This window comes from Balaenoptera acutorostrata, chromosome 15 (assembly GCF_949987535.1).
Source record: "Balaenoptera acutorostrata chromosome 15, mBalAcu1.1, whole genome shotgun sequence".
Lineage (NCBI taxonomy): Eukaryota > Metazoa > Chordata > Mammalia > Artiodactyla > Balaenopteridae > Balaenoptera > Balaenoptera acutorostrata.
The window spans coordinates 58,556,687-58,579,660 of NC_080078.1; the positions used below are offsets into that span (position 1 = coordinate 58,556,687).

Genomic DNA, 22,974 nt, shown 5'->3' on the forward strand with positions numbered 1-22,974 from the left:
CAACCTGTCTCTTTAACTGATGGCTGCTGTCCTTTGGGACTTTCAGCATAACCAAAAGATTCGGGCATTTTGTTGGCTTTTAAAACTCACATGATTGGTCTTGGGAACAAACAGTAATTATAAGCACAAAGTTTCGCTTTTTCAGTCTCACCAGATATATCTGTGATGCTCTGAGGGCCTCAGTCTGGAAGGTGGCCATCAGTTAAATGGGTGAAACATTACTTTACATGAAAAAATGTACAAGCCCAAGTAGACAGGTATACATGGTGAGAGAACACCTACCTAGGAACCATGCTTATTAGCTTTGAGTAAAATGTCGAACACTTGTCACGTTCCCAAGAGACTACAGGTAGTTCAGTCTTCAGCTAGATAATATCAACCACATACATCCAACCAGCATGGGAATGATGACTGTAGCCCAATGGACCCTTGGAAGGAGAGCTGGTTAGATAATACCCTGGGCTGTCTGGAGTGGAGGTGTTCTGAAACTGGAAGAACCAACTGCTGGGGTCAACATGAGCCAGTATTTTGAGCCAAAAGCTTCCATCCTGTAGTAGGGAGGTAGTCTGTTTAAAAGATCACCACAATTTCAGACCCCTCATCCCAATATTACAAGGTAAAAAGACAGCCAATATCTGGGCTTGGGAGCAGAAATTTCACACTGTGGGTCTACAGCAGGTACTGGACTTTCAGGCCTGGTAACCCCCACAAGGAACAGGAGGGGCAGTTAAAAGCAGGTACTGGGAGCATGTTGCACACCCCAAAGAGGGCTTCATCTTGCAGCACACTGGCTGCCCTAAACCTGGGGACACTGGGCACAGCCCCCACAGTCTTCTCACAGAGGTGGGGGCCATCCATCAAAGCAAAGGTCAGCAAGGAGGCAGACCCTAGTGTCAGAGGATTGAACTCTGGGCTCCCCAGCAGGGGTTCAACAGCAGGGGAGGGTCTCTGAGAGGGTTCCCACATGCCAGGGCAGCTGAGCCCACAGGAGGTCAACAGTGAGGACAAGGGAGAAATGTAGGGAGGGAGCCTTCATCAGAAGGATTTTAGGGGGCCTCCCTGTCCTGGATAACAATGGGTGTAGAGGCAGGTGGGGTCAGCAGCTTGCCCAGTACCTTCTCTAGGCTTGATGATCAATCAGCAAAACATATCTGACCTTTAAGCCTCAGCTCGTGTCTCCTGCACACGGGACTCTCTGCACACAGCTGCCTCCTCCTGTGCCCTCCACACCAGGGAAGGAGCCTTCAGGAGAGGGGGGTGGGGCTACAGAGCCCCAGAGAGGCTGTGCCACAGCAGAGGCATCCAGCATCGCAGTTCTAATCATCAGTAAAGCACTGAGCTGCTGACCTTGTTCTCAGGACATGGCAAAGAGTCCTGGAGTGGCCAAGAGGAATGGAGGGAATAGCAACAGCCCTTCTAGAGAAGGTAGCCTCTTGCAAGTGATTCTGGGACATCTGGGAGAAGGTCCTCAGGTACCCCAGCCCAGCCCATACAACTGATTAAAGAGACTGTCCCTGAGGTGCATATGAAAAATGGGGCCCTAGACTGCAGGAGGCCCCTGTGAAATGTCAAGGTGACTGGGGGAGCGGGGAAGACTCTCAGTACCCATCAAAATGGGACTAGGAGTTCCTTTACACAATCCTCAAGGGATGGAGTGAAGCCTGAAGGATTCCGTGAGTGGGAAGGAGGATGGTCTTGTGAAATGTGACAGAAACAGAAGCAAGCCTCCAAGGGCACTGGTATTTGCCCAATTCCCCCCACACACATGCAATTCCTTAGAAAGCTGCATTCCCACTTCCCTCCCAAGGCCCCAGCTCCAGTCTACCCTCCCTCTCCAGCTGGGCTCTTGCCACCCATCTTGCTTGCTTCCCACACTCCTTCCAGGACCTCTGTCCCAGTATCCCCCAGGGCTGCTTTTGCAAGTCACCTGGGACCTTTCATTTCCCCAACCTCCTCCCCGTCCCCGTCTCTGCCGTAGTCCACACTGGTGGCTGCTCCCTGCTTCCTGAAATATTCCTCGTCCTGCCTGAACCACACCCCTGGGATCTTCTCTCTCCCTCTCTCTCTTTCTCTCCCACTCTCTCTCTCTCTCTCTCTCTCTCCCTCCCTCCCTCCCTCCGTCCTTCTCTCTCCCTCTCTCTCTCTCTCTCTCCCCCTCTCTCCACCCCTCTCTCCCTCCTTCCCTCTCTCTCTCTCTCTCCCTCCCTCTCTCTCTCTCTCTCTCCCTCTTTCTCTCTCTCTCCCTCTCTCTCTTTCTCTCTCTCTCCCTCCCTCCCTCTCTCTCTCCCCCCCTCCCTCCCTCTCTCTCTCTCTCCCTCCCTCCCTCTCTCTCTCCCCTTCCTGTGCAGGTGCCTCTCTATGCCCTTAAGTGTCCCCCAGGGTTTTTTTTTTTTCTTATCTCAACTTGCTACCCAATCTCATCCACTCCAAATCATCTAAATGACCACTTGTACATAAATGGATCCCAAGGGTCTACTCTAGCTCTAAATGTGTGTTCACCCTCCTCTGGATGACCCCAGACACCTCAAATACAAGCCCACCAGCCTCCTGCAAAGCCATGTCCTCTACTCCATGCAGGCATGACAAGGCCACTGATGCTGAGGCTTCAGGCTCCCAGAGGCCCTGAGCCTGCCCGCCCTCTCCACTCGCCATTATCTTCCCAAGACCTTCTTCCCAGACCCCCTGTTCAGAATTAAGCCCTGAGTAGCCCTCAGCCTCTCCAGTAGCTCACACCAAGCTCATCCTGGCTTACAGTCCACTGATAGAATCCATGTCTTCATCCACTATGAGGAAGTGGACTGTCTGACCCAGGGCTGCTCCAGACTAGGTATAAGTGTTCATTAAATCCTAGATTGATGGAGTTGCCCCATTACCCTTGCCTGGGACACTGTCCCGGTGCCAACCTGATGGCTGGCTGACATCACCATCTTTGCAAGACCCTCCCCCCAGCTGGTTCCACCAGTCCTCAGCGGGCTAGAACCTGTATTCTTCACCAGCCAGAGAGCCAGCTACACCCTGGACTTCTGCAGAAAGAAGTCCTCCTGCTCCAGGTGCCCTGCAGCCCACCCACCCCACCCACCTGGAGCCCCACTCTCCCCTGCAGGCCCCTCACCACCACTACCACCACTACCACCAGTACCACCACTACAACCTAGTCCCTTAGTCCCTCCTGCTCCAGGCACTGACAGGTCCTGGGGAAAGGTCTGGGACCTTGGTGACCTGTCAGATCCCTGACTCCTCAGTGCCCTCCTGACCCTGTTTCTATTCCCATCCTGTCATATCCCCAGGAGGTTACATGTTCACTGTCCACTTGCAAAAGAATTTCCTTTTTTTTCTTCTTCTTGTGGTTCAGCGAAGCACAAAACCAGATGCTTGTAAAGGCTAAATCCGTCCCGTAGCCTCTCAGCTCAGAATAGCTCTCTGGGGAGCCCAGTGGACCCAGGTGGTGCTGGGGGTGGTACCTTTGGGAAGTGGGGCTGCACTCAGCTCTCCTGCAGGTCTGGGCTGGCGTTTCTTCCCTTCCCCCATCCACCCCTTGGTGGAAGCAGGGAAACAAAGGGGGTGCTGAACAAGCCCCTGGCCTACATTCTCAAATTGCTCTTTTCTGGAGAATGAAGCAGGAATTCCAGGGTGAATTTGGAACCAAGAAGAAATGCAGGAACTGGGGCCACAACAGGCTGAGCTTTTAGAGCCAGGAGCAGGAGGGAAGGATGCATTGGAGGAGTACCTCACCCATGACATTTGTGGCCATTCCTTCCAGGAGTTCGCCATTCATGTGACTCCATCATGCTGTTTGCATCCACCTTTTTCTGTCCTGCCAGAAACCATAGGAGTCTCAGCTCTCATTCCTGAGACCAGCCACAAAGATCATGGTTCACTAGCCAGTCTATGGATTGACTAATTTGAGGTCAGGCCTGAACAGCTGAGCAGGCAGATGGGAATGAGATGGAGCATGTGATACAAAACACAGCTGTCTGGGTACCGGCGTCTGTGGGTAGAGTAATTCTCCTAGATGGGGGAGGGGTGGAGCACATAATGAAGGACATCTCTAGCACACTGGATCAGTTAAAAATGCAGCTGCAAGTAATAAGGAAGCTGCTTAAACATTGGTCATTATTTTTCTCACCTGACAATTTATGAGGTAGGTAGTTTCTGGCAGTGTAAGTCACACACACAAGCTCTGTCTTTGCTTCATAGTCTTCGGTGTGTCGGTTTTTATCCTCCTTGTTGCTTCACCATGACCAATGGCACCATAACTCACATGCATATTCAAGGAGGAGAAAAAAGGAGAAGGGTCTGGGCTATGGAATCTGCCTCCTTTTATCAAGATAATAAAGTTTGCCCCAAACCACCCTTCCCCAGCACACCTCCACTTAGGCCTTAAGGGCCAGAAGTGGGTGCCATGCCCACCCTGCAAGGGAGACTGGTAAAATAAAAAACAAGATGGAGTGACTGGTTTAGAGCAGAGGTCTGCAAAGTGGGCCAAATTTAGCCCACCACCTGACTTTGTACAGCCTATGAACTAAGAATGGGTTTTACATTTTTAAATGGTTGGAGAAAAAAAAAGTCAAGAGAATATTTCATGACAGGTGTATTGTATGAAAGTTATGTCTTGGCCCACAAAGCCTAAATTAAAAAAAAAAAAAATTTGTCGAAAAGTTTGTTGACCCTGCTTTAGGGCAACGTGGATCATTGCCTCCTGTTGGAAACACTGCTGTTCTGAACAAAATCACGATTCTGGCAGCAGGAGGAAGCAATGGATATCAGGCAGGCAGCTTTCAGTGTCTGTCACAAAGGCGAGTCACCACACTGCAAGCCTGTGTCAGTTATCTAATCTGAAACAGCATAAGCTAAGAGTTCCCCCTCTCACCACAAACATAACACAAGGGGTTTTTTTTTGGAAGCCCTCTACCTCAAGGACATTTTCCCTAACTGACCAAATGTGTGGGATTTTGAAAGAGACTAATAAAAAGTAAAAGGGGACACAACAAAATATCTGGCTGTCTGTGCCCCAAAAGGCTCAATGAGGTATTATTTGCTCAATGAACTTGCCCCCAGCCAAGGGACAGGTCCTCAGTATTACAGTTCTAGAAAATGGGTCTGGTCAGTGTTCCAAAGTGTTCCACAGTCTCATATAAGCTGACACAGATGGCCTAACTCACTAGGACATGAAGATCATAAGCTCAAAGCCAATGTGCTCATTTTTAATGGGAACTATAATTTAACTATCACACAAGCCAATGTCCTCATGATGATAAATGAACCTGATGGGAAGCCAAACTGTGGTCTGAAAGCCACTAGTGAGTTCAGAGGCCAAGCCAGGAAGTTAAAGGGAAGAGTCACTTATTTAGTGCACCAGGCATGGAGATCGGTCCCCAGGCCAGGGTTCCATCTCCCAGTGCATTGTGCCTCTGTTTCCATCATATATCCCTCTCCATCCTCCCATCTCATGCTTCAATCCCAGCCTTTTGTCTCACTCTGTACCTTTAAGTTTGCTTTACTTGTCTCTAATCTCATTTATCATGTGTCCAATTTCAGAGTGGAACCCTCAGAAGCCAGTCTTGAGAGCTTTTATGTCCAAGCTCTTAGGGAATAGTCACCCTAGTAGACAAGCCTACAAGTGCCAAATGCCTGGGCCTCTTACAGATTAGGCATTTGGTATTCCTCCAACCCCAGGTGGGAAATGCACCTGCTCAGATGGGCCCAGGTGCCCTCTGATGCCTCTCAACCAATAACAAATGGCCAGGTGATGGTCAATAAACAATGCATGCATTTTATAATATTTACTGACCACCTACTATGTGCCCAGTCAATGGGGATACATCCATTTAAAAAAAAAAAGTCAGTCTCCATGGAGTTCTCATTTCAGGAGAGACAGGAGTGATAGGTAATAACAACAAAACATATAGTAAATGGTGATAAGCAAAAGAAATATAACAGGGAAAGGGAACAGGAAGTGTTGAGGCTACAGGATGTGGCACTTTCAGTTTGAGTACCTAGGGAAGGTCTCAGGTAGAAGGTGATGTGTGAGAAAAGGCCTGAAGATGGTAATGATGTAAACCATGCAGATTGCTGGGGGAAAGCATTCCAGGCAGAGGGAACAGCAGGTGCAAAGTCCTAACTTAGGAGGAGACCTGGTATGATCAGATTAGCGAGGACTGTCCTACTGCCAAGAATTGTTTTCTGAGCAGCCGAGAACACAGTAATGATCACCCATCCTCTTGATTCCCTGCAGGAACTCTCTACCTTCAGCAAAGACTTTAATACTGTCCAAGCTTGTGGGTCTGGGTCAGAAGGGACCTTGAGAGCAGAGGGAAACATTGTAGTTTCTCAGGTGCTCCATTTGGTGGAAGAGGAGTAGCAGCAACTCTGAATTTTTAGAACAAAGTTCTTCCTCATGAGCTGAGAACTGGGCAGTGGCAGTTAGAAGATCTTTCCTCAGTCTGGTACAATGGAACTAAAAAAATGCCACTGGCTTCTATCCCACCTCCTTAAGCCAGAGTCAAGCCATGAAATGAACCCTCCAGGAATCTGAATCCCTTGGCCCATTCCTGCCAGGCCCCTTTGCTGGAACTGTACCACCCTGTACCGTGGGTGGCTTCCCAGTCTATGGGCCATTGCTCACTCTATCACTAGTGCCTAGAAATATCCCTCTTGGGCTAGATGACTCCCCCATAGTGAGGTGTAACAGTCAACTATTGCCATGATAATGCTGCAAAACAAGCCACCCTTAAATTCACAGGTTATAAGAGCAAGCATTTGTTTTTCTTGTTTATGTGTCTGTCTGCAGGCGGTAGGTTTGGTTCCAGGCTTCTGTAGGCTCACATCTATTCCCCTTTCTCCATATTCTCCTTGAAACATCAGCTATCAGGGACCTGTTCTTCTTATGACAAATGGCAAGTAAACGAGAGGCCAAAACCAACTGTGCAAGCATGCTGGAAGCTTCTGCTCATACCACATCATGTCTGTTCATTTTCTGTTGGCCAAAACAAGTCAGATGGCCAAGCCCAAAGTCAATGGGGCAGGAAAATATATTCTGCTCCCAGAGGAAGAGGAAAGCGATTGAAGATTTGCTGAATAATCTTTAATCCATTATAGGGAGCTGGGTTAGGACTTCAACACATGAATTTGAGGGGACATAATTCAGCCAATAACAACCTCTTTAGTGGGAGGAGATGCAAGATCACACAGCAAAGCAGGGAGAAATGAAGAACTGAGGTCACTTTTGCCATTAACAACCACAAGTGGCAACACCAATCTAGCTTTTGCCCTGAGCTAGAACAAGCTCTATTAAAAGGAATCAGGGTTCCCTGGAGAAATGGCTGTTTCAATGACAGAAGCAGGAAATATACAAGATAAGCCTGGAGAATCTTATAGTGCCAGAAAGTAAGGAAGTGCCCAAAAAAGAAAAAAAACCCACACATTGATGGGGGCATGTCAAAGGGACATAGGAGCCAAATGAAAGAGCTCCCAGCGACCAAAGTGGGAACAATTTAACAACAGTATAAAGTAGTATTAGATTATAATCCAAAGTATAAAATAAATATCCATGAGTCCATTCTGATATAAATAAATGATTGAATAAGTTAATAAATAGAGAGAGGTAAGGGAAGAGAAGGGACAATTTTCATACGTAGAAGAATTCCAAATAAATTATGTAGATACTCTACTCTAAAGGAGGGGAGCATAACTCCTTAAGTGTGGGCTGCAAAGCGACTTCCTTCCAAAGAGGACAGTACGATGGCGGGGGGTGGGAGGTTGGCGGTGGGGGGGGTGGAGACAACTTTACAGTATAGAAACCTGACAAAGTCTATCTCAGCAAAGTGATCAAGGTCATATGATGAGATGAAAATGGCACTTTAATCTGTGGTTTTCCTCCAGAAACCTATAACCCCAGTCTAGTCATGAGAAAAACATCAGAAAAATTCTAATAGAGGTCCATCCTACAATATACCTGACTATACTCCTCAAAACTGTTAAGATCATCAAAGACAAGGAGAGTCTGAGAAAACATCACAACGAAGAGGAACTTAACGAAACATGATGGCTAAATGTAATGTGGCATCCTGGATGGAATTCTGGAACAGAAAAAGACATTAGTTTATTCATTTAACCTATGGACTTTATTTAGTAATAATATACCAATATTGGTTCATTGATTATAACAAATGCACCATATTAATGTAAGATTTTTTTCTGTAGCTGGATTTTTTTTTAATATTTTATCTTTTTATTTATTTATTTATTTGGCTGCGCAGGTCCTAGTTGCAGCACATGGGATCTTCATTGCAGCATGCAGGATCTTTTAGTTGCAGCATGCGAGATCTTTTTTAGTTGCGGCATGCGGGATCTTTTAGTTGTGGCATGCAGAATCTTTAGTTGCGATATGCAGGGTCTTTAGTTGTGGCACGCAGGGTCTTTAGTGTGGCATGCGGGGTCTTTAGTTGCAGCATGCAAACTCTTAGTTGCAGTATGTGGGATCTAGTTCCCTGACCAGGGATCGAACCCGGGACCCCTGCATTGGGAGCGTGGAGTCTTAGCCACTGGACAACCAGGGAAGTCCTGTAAAATGTTAATAATAGGGAAAATGGAGGTGGGGTCTATATACTCACTTTTTCTGTACATCTAAAACTGTTCTTAAAAAAGTCTATTAATACAAAAAAACTGATAGAGTTGAAAGAATAAAGAAATACACAATTATAATTGGACACTTCAACTATTCTCTCAACAATCAAAAGAACTAGACAGAAAATCAGCAAGGATATAGAGGAAATCAACAACACTGTCAGCCAGCAGGATCTGATCAACATCTACAGAACATTCCACCCAACAACAGCACACTGCACATCCTTTGCAAGCACCATAGATCATATACCAAGATAGACCATATCCTGGGCCATAAAAAAAACCTCAACAAACTTAAAAGAATTGAAATCATACAGTCCAGATTCACTTGGGGAATAAGTTCATACTTATTTATTTACTTAATAAACTTATTTACTGAAGCATAATTAAACCTTTCTAGCACAGAAGCTGGCACACAAAAGTCTGCTGGATAAACAAAATAATGAATGAACGAATGAATGAATGAATAAAAAAGAAAATATCTTGGGGGCCAACAAGGCCACTTTTTACAAAAGGTTAAGAATGAAAAATAAACGGTGCTCTAGAATAAGTTACAATCTTACTTTATTAACTTATTCAGCATTAATTAAAGGTACTTTCTATGATTTATCGAATTTTTTTTTTTTATTCAGGAAAGCTCACAGAATCCAGGACACAAATGTTCCCTGTGCAGCAAGAGGGTTGCATTCCAAAATGGCCAACAGATGGCGCTAAAGGATGTGGTTCAGCCCATGAGGTTGTCCTTCCACAGACCTAGAGGTCCTCCTCACCTCTCCCAGCCATGGAAAGGAGAGCCAGCCCAGTCCTTCCTGTGTCTCCCTCTGCGGCCTGAGGACCCCCACCAACCACTGCTAGGGTGAGGATAGTAAGAATGCAGAGAGAGCAAGTGTAGGAAATGCTAACGTGATGCTTGGCTGAAAGAGAGGCAAGGAAAAGTGGGAGTAAGATGAGGGTTGGTGATGGGAAAGATGTGAAGACACTGAAAGGTGGGTGGCAAGCATGGAGTGGACAGAATGGGGATAGGAAAGGACAAGCAAAGTCCCTGAGTTTGGGGCATGGGATGCACAAGTGATGGGTCACACACTTCCATTGTGCCTGGGAAAGGTCTAAAACAGCAGTCCCCAACATTTTTGGCACCACGGACCGGTTTCGTGGAAGACAATTTTTCCACAGACTGGGGGAGCAGGGGGGATGGTTCAGGCGGTAATGCAAACAATGGGGAGCGGCAAATGAAGCTTCACTCACTCACCTGCCACTCACCTCCAGCTGTGCAGCCCGGTTCCTAACAGGCCACAGACCGGTACCGGTCCTTGGCCCAGGGGTTGGGGACCCCTGGTCTAAAAGGACAGGTGTGAAGGCTAGCAGTTTGTAGATTTGTCGAGGAAGTTGCCTCCAGGTGGCTTCTATTTTGTCCGTGAAGCAGGAGACCATGGTGCCTGTTGACAGTTGGTGGGGGAGGGGAGGTGTCAGAGTTGAAGGGGAGCTGACAAGGGAAGCCCACGAGGACTGCTGGCCAGCACCAAGGGTGGGTCTGGGGGATGACACCATTCAGCTCAGCTTCTTCATTCACTTGTTCATTCATTCTGCAAATATTCATTGATAACCCACTACACCAGGCACTATTTTGGACAATGTAACCTACATCCTGGGGAAGGGGTCGGGGGGACAGATGGACAAATAAACAAAAAAAAAAAAATATGACATCATGGAAAGAGAAGGGCTATGAAGAAACAGGCAAGGGGAGAGACACAGAGTGCTGGGAGTGCTGTGAAATGGGGTGCTTAGGGAAGTTTTCCTAGAGAAGTGACAGCTGATTAGAGAACTGAATGCAGTGAGGGAAAGAGACTTGTACTACCTGGGGGCAAGCATTCCAGATAAAGGGGACAGCTAGGGCCAACAGAAGGGGGCCATGGAAGGAAGTGGGGGCCACAGAACAGATCACACAGGACATTGGAAATCACCTTTTATGCTCAGTATGATGGGAATCACTGGAAACCAGGGAAGCACATAACTGGATTCATATAGTTTAAAGGATTACACTGGCTGCTGTGTGGAGAACAGGCTAAAAGGGCCAAGCATGGAAGAAGGGACACCAGCTGGTCATTATGAGAAAACACGGCTTTCATGTGAATATACCATTATGTTTGGCAGACCATTAATTAGACAGGCAGTTCTCTAGAACTGAACCAGCAGCCCACCTCACTCTGCACCTTGGGATCACCTGTGGGCTCATCCTGACAGCCCCGAGCAAATGCAGAGTGACTCAAACCAAAGGCACTTCACTCCTACCTTTGTTTGTAGGTAGGGCAGACATTCCAAGTGGCTCCCATGAAGGGGGAGCTAATACTGCTCACCTGTTCCACAGCAGCAAAAGTGGAAAGAGACAGTATTTGCCAAGTAACCCAGGCCCCCTGAAGGAACATTTCTGAGGCTTCCACAAAGCCACAACTGAACACCTTGCCCATGGATTCACTAATGCCCACAGCACAAGAAACCATGCAACAAATTCTACACAGAATCCAGTGCCAGGAAAGAACTTTCCTCTCAAGTGACCTCCCACAGGTGACAGAAATTGTATAGCAGGCATAGGTACAGGTGTTGGCCTGAGCATGCCATATTAGACACCACTAAGAGTCATTTGAGTTTCAATCAATGCCACGGCTGTTTCAGAAACCTAATCACAGGAAGGAACTCAGCCTGTGTCCCTGGTACATCTAGTCTCTGGTACATATTTCTGGTGGGCACATGCACTCATTTCTCTTCGGTATATACCCAGGAGTGGAAATGTTGGCACGCACATGGCCTGCTTTAGTAGAATCTGCCACCACAGTTTCCCAGTGTGGTTGTACCCTGTTCCACTCTGTCTGGTAATGGCCTAAGATTTTTTTTTGATGGCACCAGCCTCTTCTTTTTATCACATAATAACTAGAATAAGCCTGCACTGTAGCACCAAACAGACCTTGGATCAAGTCTCAGCATCACCACCTACCTGAGTGATCTTAGGTGCATTACTTGGATTACTTAACTCTCTGGAAGTTTTGCTTCCCCGATGGGATGAATCACCCTCCCCAGCCTGAGCTGGCATCCATGTCAAATTAAGAGACTACCTCCAGCACTGACGACTACCCTCCTGACTTGCGCACACCTGAAGCTCCCCAACATGCAATCACCAAATAAACATTTCCAGCCCTTCACCCTCATAGAGTTCTTCAAAATTCCTACACCTGTGATCCAGAGACTACGTATTACTTTCATCCCCCATACTTATGTGATGGGCCACTTCTGTCACCACTTTCCCCAGCACAGTTGGTGGGGAAAATCCAGGACATGGGGAGGGTCCAAGACTGGATCAGTGCCTCCAAAGGTGAAGTTAATAGAAGGTGCTTCCTGCAAAGTAACTCTGGCCAGGAAGGAGACAGACACTCTCTGACCAAAGTAAGATGCAAATTGACATTGTCCATTTAAGTATTGTTATGGAAAGATCTCCAAGATACATTACGTTAACTAAAACAAGCAAAATGCAGAACAGGATGAATACTTTGTCACTTTAGCATAAAAAGGAGAGAGAACGGTATACATTTACAGTGACATATCTAAAAACGGATACACAAGATACTAATAACATGGGGCCATTGGAAGTGGCAATGGTATTGGGGACAGGCGTGGGAGGAGGTTGTTCAGTGTATCCTTTTATGACTTTAGAGCTTGAACTACATTGATAGATCCTCTATTCAAAAAAATTTTTTAAATATATACTTACAGTTTTTCAAGTTATTCATCAGGTGAACATGAATCCCTGACATAAACTCCATGAGGGATATCTGGTGGGTCAACCCTGGCAAAGCAAGGATGCCTATTAGATATGTTCATGTAGGTGTGTGTGTAGGGGTGTATATGCATGTAGGAGGGTGTGCATGTAGGGATGTGCAGGCAGGTGCAGGGAGGCGTGTAGAGGTATATCTATGTGTTAGACATGTCCATCACAGCCTGAGGTGAGGGGGGAAAGGATGTAGAGTCGTATCAAGGGCACTGCCCTAAACTTCTGAAGAGTGGACCCAACCTAAGTTCATACAGAGTTAGACCAGGGGGTGCACCTGACTTTTCATCACTTCCTCCACCACCCAACCCCTCAACCCTATAGAATTCAAATTCTGTCACTAGAAATCTGGAGTAAGAAAATGACTAAATGTTCTTTAAGGTTTTATGCATGTGTGTAGGTGTAGTTGTGTATAGGTGTAAGGGCGTGGGGTAGTGTATCTGTGTGGGAGTGATGTATGTGTGTGGGGGTATATAAGGGGTGCATATGTGAGTGTGTGTGTTTTCACTCAGCAAAAAAATGGCTGGACGATCCACCTTCCCAGAAGTCAACAGCAGCTAAGCCAAGGGCCAGACCCAGGGCCCTGTGGCCAGGTGACACTGATTAATAATTAACACATCTGAGCTTGGCATGGAGCCACAACAGGTGTCCCCTCCCATAAAACTCACCTTCACTCCATGTGGCCATGTTACCCAATCAGGCTCTGAGAAGTCTGGCAAATGGCCAACAGGCAGACCCAGGCCTGTCCTGAAGGAGCTGAGGCTGGGCAGTGAGGGGCCCTTACTCCAGAGGGGTCTCACGGGCAGGAAGGGAAACAACCACAAACAGATTGGGGTGAGGGGATGCCCCTTCCACTAAAGGCAGGCACCTTCCTTTCTGGGGGTATAGCCAGACCACAGCGCCCCCCACCATCCCTTCACTCAAAGAGGATATGACAGATAAACACAGACACACACACACACACGTACACACACACACACACACACACACACACACACATATACACACGAGGCTAAGAAAAACGGAAGAGAGAAGCTGAGGAGCACAGGAAGGGCAAGCCTCTTTTATTATCCCAAAATGTAGAGTATTGAAGGCACTTACAATAACAAGTTCGGAGATGAGGGGAGGCATGGGGAGGTCAGAGGTCAGAGCACAGAGGTAAATCAACAGACCCCACCCTGGTCACCACCCAGCAAGGAGAAAAGGAAAAGCTACAGGGCCAGGTCTGAAGACATTTAGATGTCTAGCTCTACAAAAGATACAAATCCATTCTCCAGAGGATTAGGAAATGAGGAGTACACAAACAGCAAGGGGCAGGGCTGACAGTCACAAGTTAGTGGTTCTTTAAGGAACACGCTCGGCAGCAAGGAGGCCCTCAGGTTCCCTGCTGGAAGAGGTCTCGGTACATCTCAATGAGACGGGCAGCCTCGCGCTGGCCAGAGAGCAGAGCACCATGGGTGGTGGAATAGTACTTGCGGTGGGTGGCCTCACCTGAGAACAGCACCTGCATGGGCTGGGCAGGGGGACAGGAAAGTGAAGGTGGAGGAGCAAGAAAGGCTACCTGTCTGCCTCAGAACCCCCCATCCATACTACAAGTCAGAGAGGAATAAGCAGGCATCTGAGATGCAGGTACTGCTATTTCCACAGGATGAGGAGTTGCCCATCCCCCTGCCCATCTTCCCCTGCTTCTTCCCCAAACATCCAGGCCTCAGTCCTTTCTGCTCTGAGGCTTTCATGAGTCCTGGCTCTACAATTTCAGAGACTCACTGTGCCTCTTACTAGTGAACTCAGGGAATGATTTAACCTCCCTAAGCTTTGATTTTCTCATCTCCAAAATGGGTTTATACCCTCTGCTTCTGAGAGTGGGTGTAAGAATTAAGTGAAATAATTTATCTAAAGGACTCAGAACCTGAAAGAATATAAGCCCTCAATAAAGTTAGGCAGTAATTTAACAAACCTTTATGGAGCCCCTATTAGGTTCCAGGGACTGTTCTGGGCACTTGGAAGATAAAAGGTGACCAGGCAGCTGCTTTGAGGAGCTTCCTTGCTGGTGGGGAAGCCAGACACGAAACCCAATTACTAAATGGCGTCATACGTGACGTGATGGGTGTTTGGGCGAGGTGCTGAGAGCCCACAAAAGAGGCCCACTGTCAGGGAGATCACACAAAGCTTCCCAGAGGACAGGACCTTTGGGCTTCTTCTCAGAAGATGCTGGATAAATAAACAGGCAAAGGATGTTTCAGGAAGAAGGAAAAATGGGGGCAAAAATGCACCAAAACAGGCCTGGTCTAGGAGACAGACAGAATTTTGGTATAGCCAGGGCTTAACCTTAAGAAAGGAGGCTGTTTAGGTGGGGTCCAAGCACAGAACAAATGCTTGCATTCCAAGCTTGAGTCTGGATTTTATTCCAGTACATCCCAAACTGAATGTGCAAAGGTACCAGCTGGGGACCATGGTAGGATGCAGTTTTTAATTCATCAGGTCTGGGGTGGGCTGAGAGTCTGCACATCTAACATGCTCCCACATGATGCCAGTGCTTCTTTTTTTTTTTTAATTTTTTTTTAAATTAATTAATTAATTTATTTATTTTTATGGCTGTGTTGGGTCTTCATTTCTGTGCGAGGGCTTTCTCTAGTTGCGGCAAGCAGGGGCCACTCTTCATCGCGGTGCGCGGGCCTCTCACTATCGTGGCCTCTCTTGTTGCGGAGCACAGGCTCCAGACGTGCAGGCTCAGTAGTTGTGGCTCACGGGCCCAGCCACTCCATGGCATGTGGGATCTTCCCGGACCGGGGCACGAACCCGTGTCCCCTGCATTGGCAGGCGGATTCCTAACCACTGCGCCACCAGGGAAGCCCGCCAGTGCTTCTTGTCCATGGACCACCCACCTTGCGTAGTGAGGTTTTAACCCATCAACAAAGAGCCCACAAAGGTGGTTAAGCTGAAAGGGGGGCACGTATTGTGGCAGAGGGCAAGCTCCCTACTGCCACATCCATTCTCTTTCTCCTCAGTAACAAAAATCCTGTCTTTTAACTGGGTCCATTGCCATCCAGAAAAAAAAAAAAAAAGATGTATCCCAACCTAGTATCCCACTAGCAGCTGGTGGAGTCATGTGACTAAGTTCTAGCCAATCAACTTCAAGTGCACTGTTGCTTGGAAACACTGACTCAGCCCAGGGGTTCCGTTCTTTTACCCATCAGCCTGTCACAGACATGAGAGTGAGAGCAGCAGCCTCCACAGCCCTCTTGGACCACGAGGTGGCCTGGAAGATGGAGCCAGGTGCTACTGATACTGGGCCCTGACACCTACCTCCAGATTTCCTTTTATGTGACCTAAGTAAAGTTCCATCTTGTTTAAACCACAGTTTGTTTTGTTTTGCTTTTTGTTATATGCACTAGTCCTAACTGATGCAGGTGACAAGAGAAGGTGTGCTTTTCAGGAGGATGGCTGTAGCAGCAGTGAAGGCCTTTTCCTCTCTCCCCCTGAGCACAGCCAGGGCAGGCACAACACATATTGGTTGACTACAATCTTCTTCACCAATTACACCAAAGAATTATTTTAAATATAATTCTGTTGGGATTTTAACATTTATTGTATGTGTATGCTTGGTGGGGGAAACTCAAAATTTACTTCATGGGAACAGAAATATATAGAGATAATTTCTTTTCAATTTATTATTTTTCTGTGTATATTATTACATAGTTGATGTAATTTGGGGAAGGGTCAGTATTCTCAATTTTATTTTCTAAAACATATCAGGGAAAATAAACAAAACATACTCGGTCAGTGCTGTCCAAAAGAACCTTCCACGATGACAGAAATGCTCTATAGTGACACACTCTAACGTGGTAACCATGAGTGACAGGTGGCTCTCAAACTTGAAAGGTGGCTAGTGCAACTGACAAACAAAATGTTGTATTTATTACTTTAAAGCTAATGGCTACCATATTGGACAGCACAGCATTAAATGGCTCGGTTTTTATAACCTCAAGAAAGAGTTTAACACATCTCAATTTGACTCTGTTCTTCCAGATGTTAAGTGCACATTTTCTTGTTTTCTCCTTCATTATGGGAGCTACTCCATCTATCTTACCTTGGCACTCCTCAGTGAACACTACCCTCCCACTCCTCCCCTGGACCAAACACACATACAAAATGCCCATTGCACCCCTCACAGATCCCCTCACTCTGCACCCCCTCACATACCCAGCACACTCACACTCACCGCTGTCTTGGAGCTCTCCGTGTATGGCAGGGGCTTGGCCAGCTTCTCCACATCTGCCCCACTCGAGCCCACCTGTGTATATGAATAGGATCCCCGGAAGTAGGGGTTGCTGCCCCAGGCCGAGCGCAGAATTCGCCGAGGCTTTGGAATGTTGGGGTTCCCTGTTGGGGAGTAAGAAGAGCCAAGGGGAGGGAGAATATGAAATGGCTGCACACAGAAGACAACCCAGAGAAGACAACTCCCACTCTACCTCTAGGGCTCCAGAAAGGCCAGGCTACTACGGATAAACATGGAGGATGGAGGAGGGAGGGATGGAGGCTGGGGTTCAAGCTGTGTACCCCTCAATGCCTCGTTGTGACCCCCAGCAAAACACCTCCTCTCCGTGGGCCTTCATTTTCCTATCTGAAAAAATTCAAGATAATAATGTTCCCCCTTCCAACTTCAGGGGTTCTTGTGAGGCTCTTCTGGGATAGTGGAGGAAAGATGTTCAACTAAAAATCAGACAGAAAAAAACCACAAATCCATCTCTTAGCAAGACAACATGAGTAGGAAATCGGCAATCTGAGATTTTGCGGTGAAATCTGTTTTTTTCACCAACAGCCCTTAGAAACAGAGAAGAAATACAGAGTCTGTGGTTTTGAGTGTCTCAAGTTCCAAACAGGGGGAGAGCCTGCAATTTAGGAGGCCAAGGCCAAGATGCAGTGCCCTACTGCATCTCTCCCAGTGGGCACACCACCTCAGTGTCACAACCTAGGGATGAGGATGCTAGCACACGGTTCAGGAGACTCAGAGGGTCTAGCGGAGGAGGGCAGACGCAGTGAGGCCCATGGAGCAGGCAGCGGGGCAGGGACAGGGACGCACCTGTGAACTGCCGCAGCATCTCTGTGCAGATCTCGGCCACTGCCTCGTCATCCCACTTCTCCATGACAAGGGCCTCCTCCCCACAGATCCAGCCACTCAGCACGTGGCCGTAGCGCTCAGGCGGGTAGAGGACATCGAAGCCACAGATCTTGCGGTACCAGAGCTCGGGTGGGTAAGTAAGCGTGTGGCTCTCCGCCTCGTCCTCCCACACAAACTGTAGGCTGTTGCACTCGGGGCCCCAGAAGGGCTCCTCGAATTCTAGAAAGATCTTGTCGGTGGTGCCGATGCCCAGTCGGTGGATGGCAGCCACCTTCTCAGCGGGCAGGCCTGGCCGGAAGAAGCTGGCATGCTGCGTCTTGAGCACGCCCAGCGACACGGTCACGATCACGTGGTCCGCTGGGATCACCTCACAGTCCTCGCACTCCACCACCACCGGCCACTGCTCATCCTCATCCTGCCTCTCCCCCTGGGGCTCCTCTCCACCCTGGCTGCCCTCCCCAGTGTCATGATTATGGTTACCCTCACCCCGGGGCTCAATCTCAGGGCTCCGAGGGCGGGAAGAGGCCTGGTCCCAGTGAACACAACGGACAGGTTTCCCCAGCTGGATGATGTGGGCCGGGATGCCCTCAGCCAGCAGCTCCACAACCCGCATGAAGCCCGAGGGGATGATGTGGTGGGCACCGGGAATCTCAGTCCACTCCCCAAAGGCGCTCAGGGACACCTCGTCCATGCTGTGCGAGCTACTCTCACAGCTCTCCACCTGTGGGAAGAGCCAGAGGGGAGCCAGGTGACCGCCAAGGCTGGGCAGGGGTAGGAGCAGGACTTTAGGGCAGTGCCGCCCTCCTCGGACCCAGATTCCCCAGGGTCAGTCTTCCTCACTCTGGCATTTGTACTCAACAGATCTCCGAGATGGCAAAGATACCTTCAGGTACTGCTGGATCATGGCGAGCTTCAGGCGCTTGGTGGCCTCTGGATCATCAGGGTCGCCCCTAATGCGGTTGCGCACCTCCTCTCGGGTGAACACCCCCACGCTGTTCTGACTCTCAGCATTGACTGGTTTACCGTGCCGGAAGAACTCTTGGGTCAAGTTATAGACCTACAAAGAGACCCCAGGAGACTGAAAACACATTCACTCATCCCACCTCCATCTCAGACCTAAGAGCTCCAATTCAGTAGTCACCACCTCCAAGGTATTCCCGGATGTGCTGAGCCCATGGGGCCTCTCCTTTAGTAAATCAACATGGTGCTCAGTGCTGCACTGAGGCTGAACCAACAAAATTGAGGTTTGGGGCTGAACCTGGGCAGTCAGCTTCCTTGCCTCCACACACAGGAGGTGGGATGGGTCCCAGAGGCTCTCTTGCTGAGCCCCTGCTTAGAACAAAGTGAAATGTCTGGTGCCTATACAGTCTGTGGGGAAGGAACTGCCACTTCATGCGCTCTACATGGCTGAGCGTACTGCCCACTGAAGAACCCAGGTCTACACACATTTCCCTTTTCCAAGAACCAAATGCACAAACTCTTCCCCTGACATTCCTGCTCAAGTGTATCTGCTTCACCCTATCCCAAGAGGGCAGTCTGGAGCTGTGGCCTGGGTGTTTTGGGGGAGAGGGAGCAGAAGGGGCCCTGAAATCTGATCTTTCGGGAGACCCTCCTTATTCATACTCAGATCCACACAAAGTGCCCTCTTTACTGCAGGACCCAGACGCATTTAAGGAAGATGGCCATGTTGGGGCAGGGCATGTGGAGAGGAAGGAGGCCCCACTGCACCGAGGAATGGAAGTATATTTCACGGGCATATTTTGGCAAGAACTCCAAACCACACGTCATCAACAAAAAGCAATGAACAGTCCCTTGGAGTGGGGGCCTATTGCCTCCCCTGCCTGCCTGATACAAAACTCCCACCAAACACTGGGCAGGTCTCCCTGAGGAAAGTAAGGCAGTCCTGGGTCAGGCTGGGATCCCCAAAGGGCAAGGTCTGAGCCCCAACACTCACTCAACAAACATTTACTGGGCTCTGTGCCCAACACAAGTTGTAATGGTGAGGAAGACGGACATGGAACCAAGCTCCTGTCCTCACTCAAGTTGGAGAGATATCATAACTGGGCTGTTTCTATATGATGTGCTGTGACAAGAAAGAACCCAGGGGTTGTGAGATCAACTCAGACAACCTTGGACAGTCAGGAGATAGCCAAGTAGGCAGTGGAAAGGAGAGGAAAAGTATTTCAGGCAGAAGGAACGGCATATTCAAAGACAGGGGAGAGGGAGAGTGTAAGATGCAAAGTGTCTCTGTCTTGCTGAAGTGGGCAGCGAGGAGAAAGACAGTTGCAAGAGAGGACTTTGGAAAGGCAAGCAGGGGCCAGGGCATGAAGGACTAACAGTCATGCCAAGGACCCTGGACTTTATCTAAGACCCTGGCAGATTTCCCTGGTGGCACAGTGGTTAAGAATCCACCTGCCAATGCAGGGGACATGGGTTCAAGCCCTGGTCCAGGAAGATTCCACATGCAGCGGAGCAATTAAGCCCACGAGCCACAACTATTGAACCCACGCGCTGCAACTACTGAAGCCCACACGCCGCAACTACTGAAGCCCGCGTGCCTGGAACCCATGCTCTGCAAAAAGAGAAGCCACCGCAATGAAACCCACGCACCACAAGGAAGAGTAGCCCCCGCTCACCACAACTAGAGAAAAGCCCGTGAGCAGCAACGAAGACCCAATGCAGCCAAAAATAAATAATTTTTTTTTTTTTTAAAGAGCCTGGCATCACTGAAGGGTTGTGAGCATGATCACATGCCCACTCTCCCTCCCAGGACACTGGCAAGTTTGGGCTCCTTGGCCAAACATCTGTGGCTGATGCTGATTAATGGCGTGTTTCCCCTCCTAAAGTGAGTCTGAATTTGGTCAACACACATTCATAGGAATATGTCTGCCCTGCAACCCGGCCCTGGGGCTGCTGAGTAGAGGAAGGAAGGTGGCATGGCCCACCCCCCACCACTCCACTCAAGGGAAAAGCCTCCACATAAGATAGAAACATGAATTAAACATGTCTTTGAATATAAAATATAAAGAAGAAAATGACAAATTATTCCTTTTTCTTCTCCCTACAGTCACAAGATGCTGGGCGTTTGGTCTTAACTGGAGTCCTCAGCAAATTCCTCACCCAGTTCAACTGCCAAGGAGTCAGGCTTTCAACTTGCCTCCTCCCCACCCCGGGTTTTTCCCTTCAGTGATAAGCAACACAGTGGCTAGTCAGCTTATGTTAACTAAAGGCCAAAATGCCCAACTGAGGACAAACAAATTTAGTCCATCTATGTGATTCTTTGTGTCAACCACTGACTAGGACAGCCTTAACTGAACATGCATTTGTCATGTTCAGTCTCCTGTCCTGGGTTAAATGACATCTTCCCAATGTGATGCAAGGGAAATGGGACAGGTCTGTAACAGCTAATAATACTCACCCCAATTCTCATTAAGCACTTTTCATTGGGATCTCATTTAACCGTCATGACACTATGAAGTAGGTATAACTGTGTCCACTTTACAGGTGAGGAAAGTAAGGCTCAGAGAGGCTCAATAACTTGCTCACGATTATACAGCTAATAAATGGTAGAACTGGTATTGGGTTGGCCAAAAAGTACCTTCGGTTTTTAAATAAAAATAAAAGACACATTTTTCAATTTCACCAAGAACTTTATTGAGCAACATATTCACCATCTTGTCCCACTACCTTCTGCCATTTTTCAGGCACCTTCATAATTCCACCTTCCCAAAACTTTTTATCTTTTTGAGCAAAGAACTGTTCCAGGTGCCTTTTACAGTCTTCCAGGGAATTGAAATTTTTTCCATTAAGAGAATTTTGTAAAGACCGAAATAAATGGCAATCCAAAGGTGCAATGGCTGGTGAATACGGCGGATGAATCAGAACTTCCCAGCCAAGCGGTAACAGTTTTTTCCTGGTCATCAAAGAAACATGAGGTCCTGCATTATCCTGATGGAAGATTATGCATTTTCTGTTGACTAATTCCAGACACTTTTCCTCGATTGCTGCTTTCTAATTGGGAGCAGTACTTGTTGGAATTAATCATTTGGTTTTCCAGAAGGAGCTCATAATAGAGGGCTCCCTTCCAATCCCACCATATACACATCATTTTCTTTGGATGAAGATCGGCCTTTGGTGTGGTTGGTGGTGGTTCATTTCCCTTCCCCCACAATCTCTTCCGTTCCACATTATTGTACAGTATCCACTTTTCATCGTCCATCACAATTTGTTTTAAAAATGGACCATTTTCATTACGTTTAAGTACAGAATCACATGCAGAAATACAGTCAAGAAGGTTTTTTCGCTTAACTTCTGTGGAACCCAAACATCAAAACAATTCACATAACCAAGCTGGTGCAAACGATTTTCAGCACTTGATTTGGATATTTTGAGTATGTCGGCTATCTCTCGCGTGGTATAACGTTGATCATTCTCAATTAATGTCTCGATTTGATCGCTATCAGCTTCAACTGGTCTACCCGACCATGGAGCATTGTCCAGCAAGAAATCTCCAGCATGAAACTTCACAAACCACTTTTGACACGTTCGATCAGTCACAGCACCTTTTCCATATACTGCACAAATCTTTGTGTTTCAGTTGCATTTTCACCTTTCTTGAAATAATAAAGCATAATATGGCAAAAATGTTGCTTTTTTTCTTCCATCTTCAATATTAAAATGGCTACATAAAAATTCACCAATTTTGATAAGTTTTTTTTAAATGCATGCTGATATGACAGCTGTCACAATACAATCTAACAAAATTGTTTTGAATGAATTTAAAGACAACAAAGTACTACTAGAGCCACCTTACGGAAAAAAACGAATGAACTGTTTGGTCAACCCAATACTTGAGTCAAGGTAATCTTGCTACAGAGATTAAGCTCTCTAGGATAACTACTGAACAAACTCATTTATTTGTTAACAGATATAATACATTCAAATGAGTAGCCCTTCAAAGTCATCACCTTGGGAGGGAGGTTACATATTTATTATGAAACCACCCTCAGGCAAGGCTTCACATTCTTAGAGCACACCTCTTCAGAATGGCCTCCAGCATTGTCTAACAGCTACATAAGGAAATCTCTCTTTTGACTTCATGGTTAACACCTCTTCCTTCTGACCCAAAGCAGCACTACCCAGAGCGATAACCCACCTTTATCCATCCTACTTTCCATGACTCACACTCTTGGCTTTCAAAAATCAAACCCACAAGCAGAAGTTGATGATGATCTACTTTGAGGGACATTTAAAAGAACCAGTAAGTCATGGACCCTGAAAGTCATTCTCAAGAGGCATCCATGCTTGAAGCACTCACAATAACATGGGAATCAGGATGTGACTGATTCCCAGTAGACCAAGAAGGTCTACTTTGAAGAATACTAATTCTTACCTGCTTAATAATAATATT

At 47.5% G+C, this 22,974-nt stretch overlaps 1 protein-coding gene across 14 annotated transcripts in view; it reads right to left on the bottom strand.

Moving 5' to 3' along the window:
* The window catches only part of SMOX (spermine oxidase), a 68,423-nt gene that overhangs the window by 8,854 nt on the left and 36,595 nt on the right, over positions 1-22,974 (bottom strand). For 2 of the 14 annotated variants that reach the window (XR_009005314.1, XR_009005313.1), the window contains exons 4-8: positions 18,448-18,621; positions 17,526-18,285; positions 16,665-16,825; positions 4,127-10,061; positions 3,733-3,814 (exon numbers count right to left, since the gene is read on the bottom strand). Coding sequence is in view for 5 of the 14 variants with exons in the window: in XM_007195886.3 (XP_007195948.2) it covers positions 13,818-13,955; positions 14,400-14,489; positions 16,665-16,825; positions 17,526-18,285; positions 18,448-18,621 (1,323 nt within the window). In the remaining 9 variants the exon portion in view is untranslated. The other 12 variants (XR_009005321.1, XR_009005318.1, XR_009005319.1 and 9 more) reach the window with 12 other exon arrangements.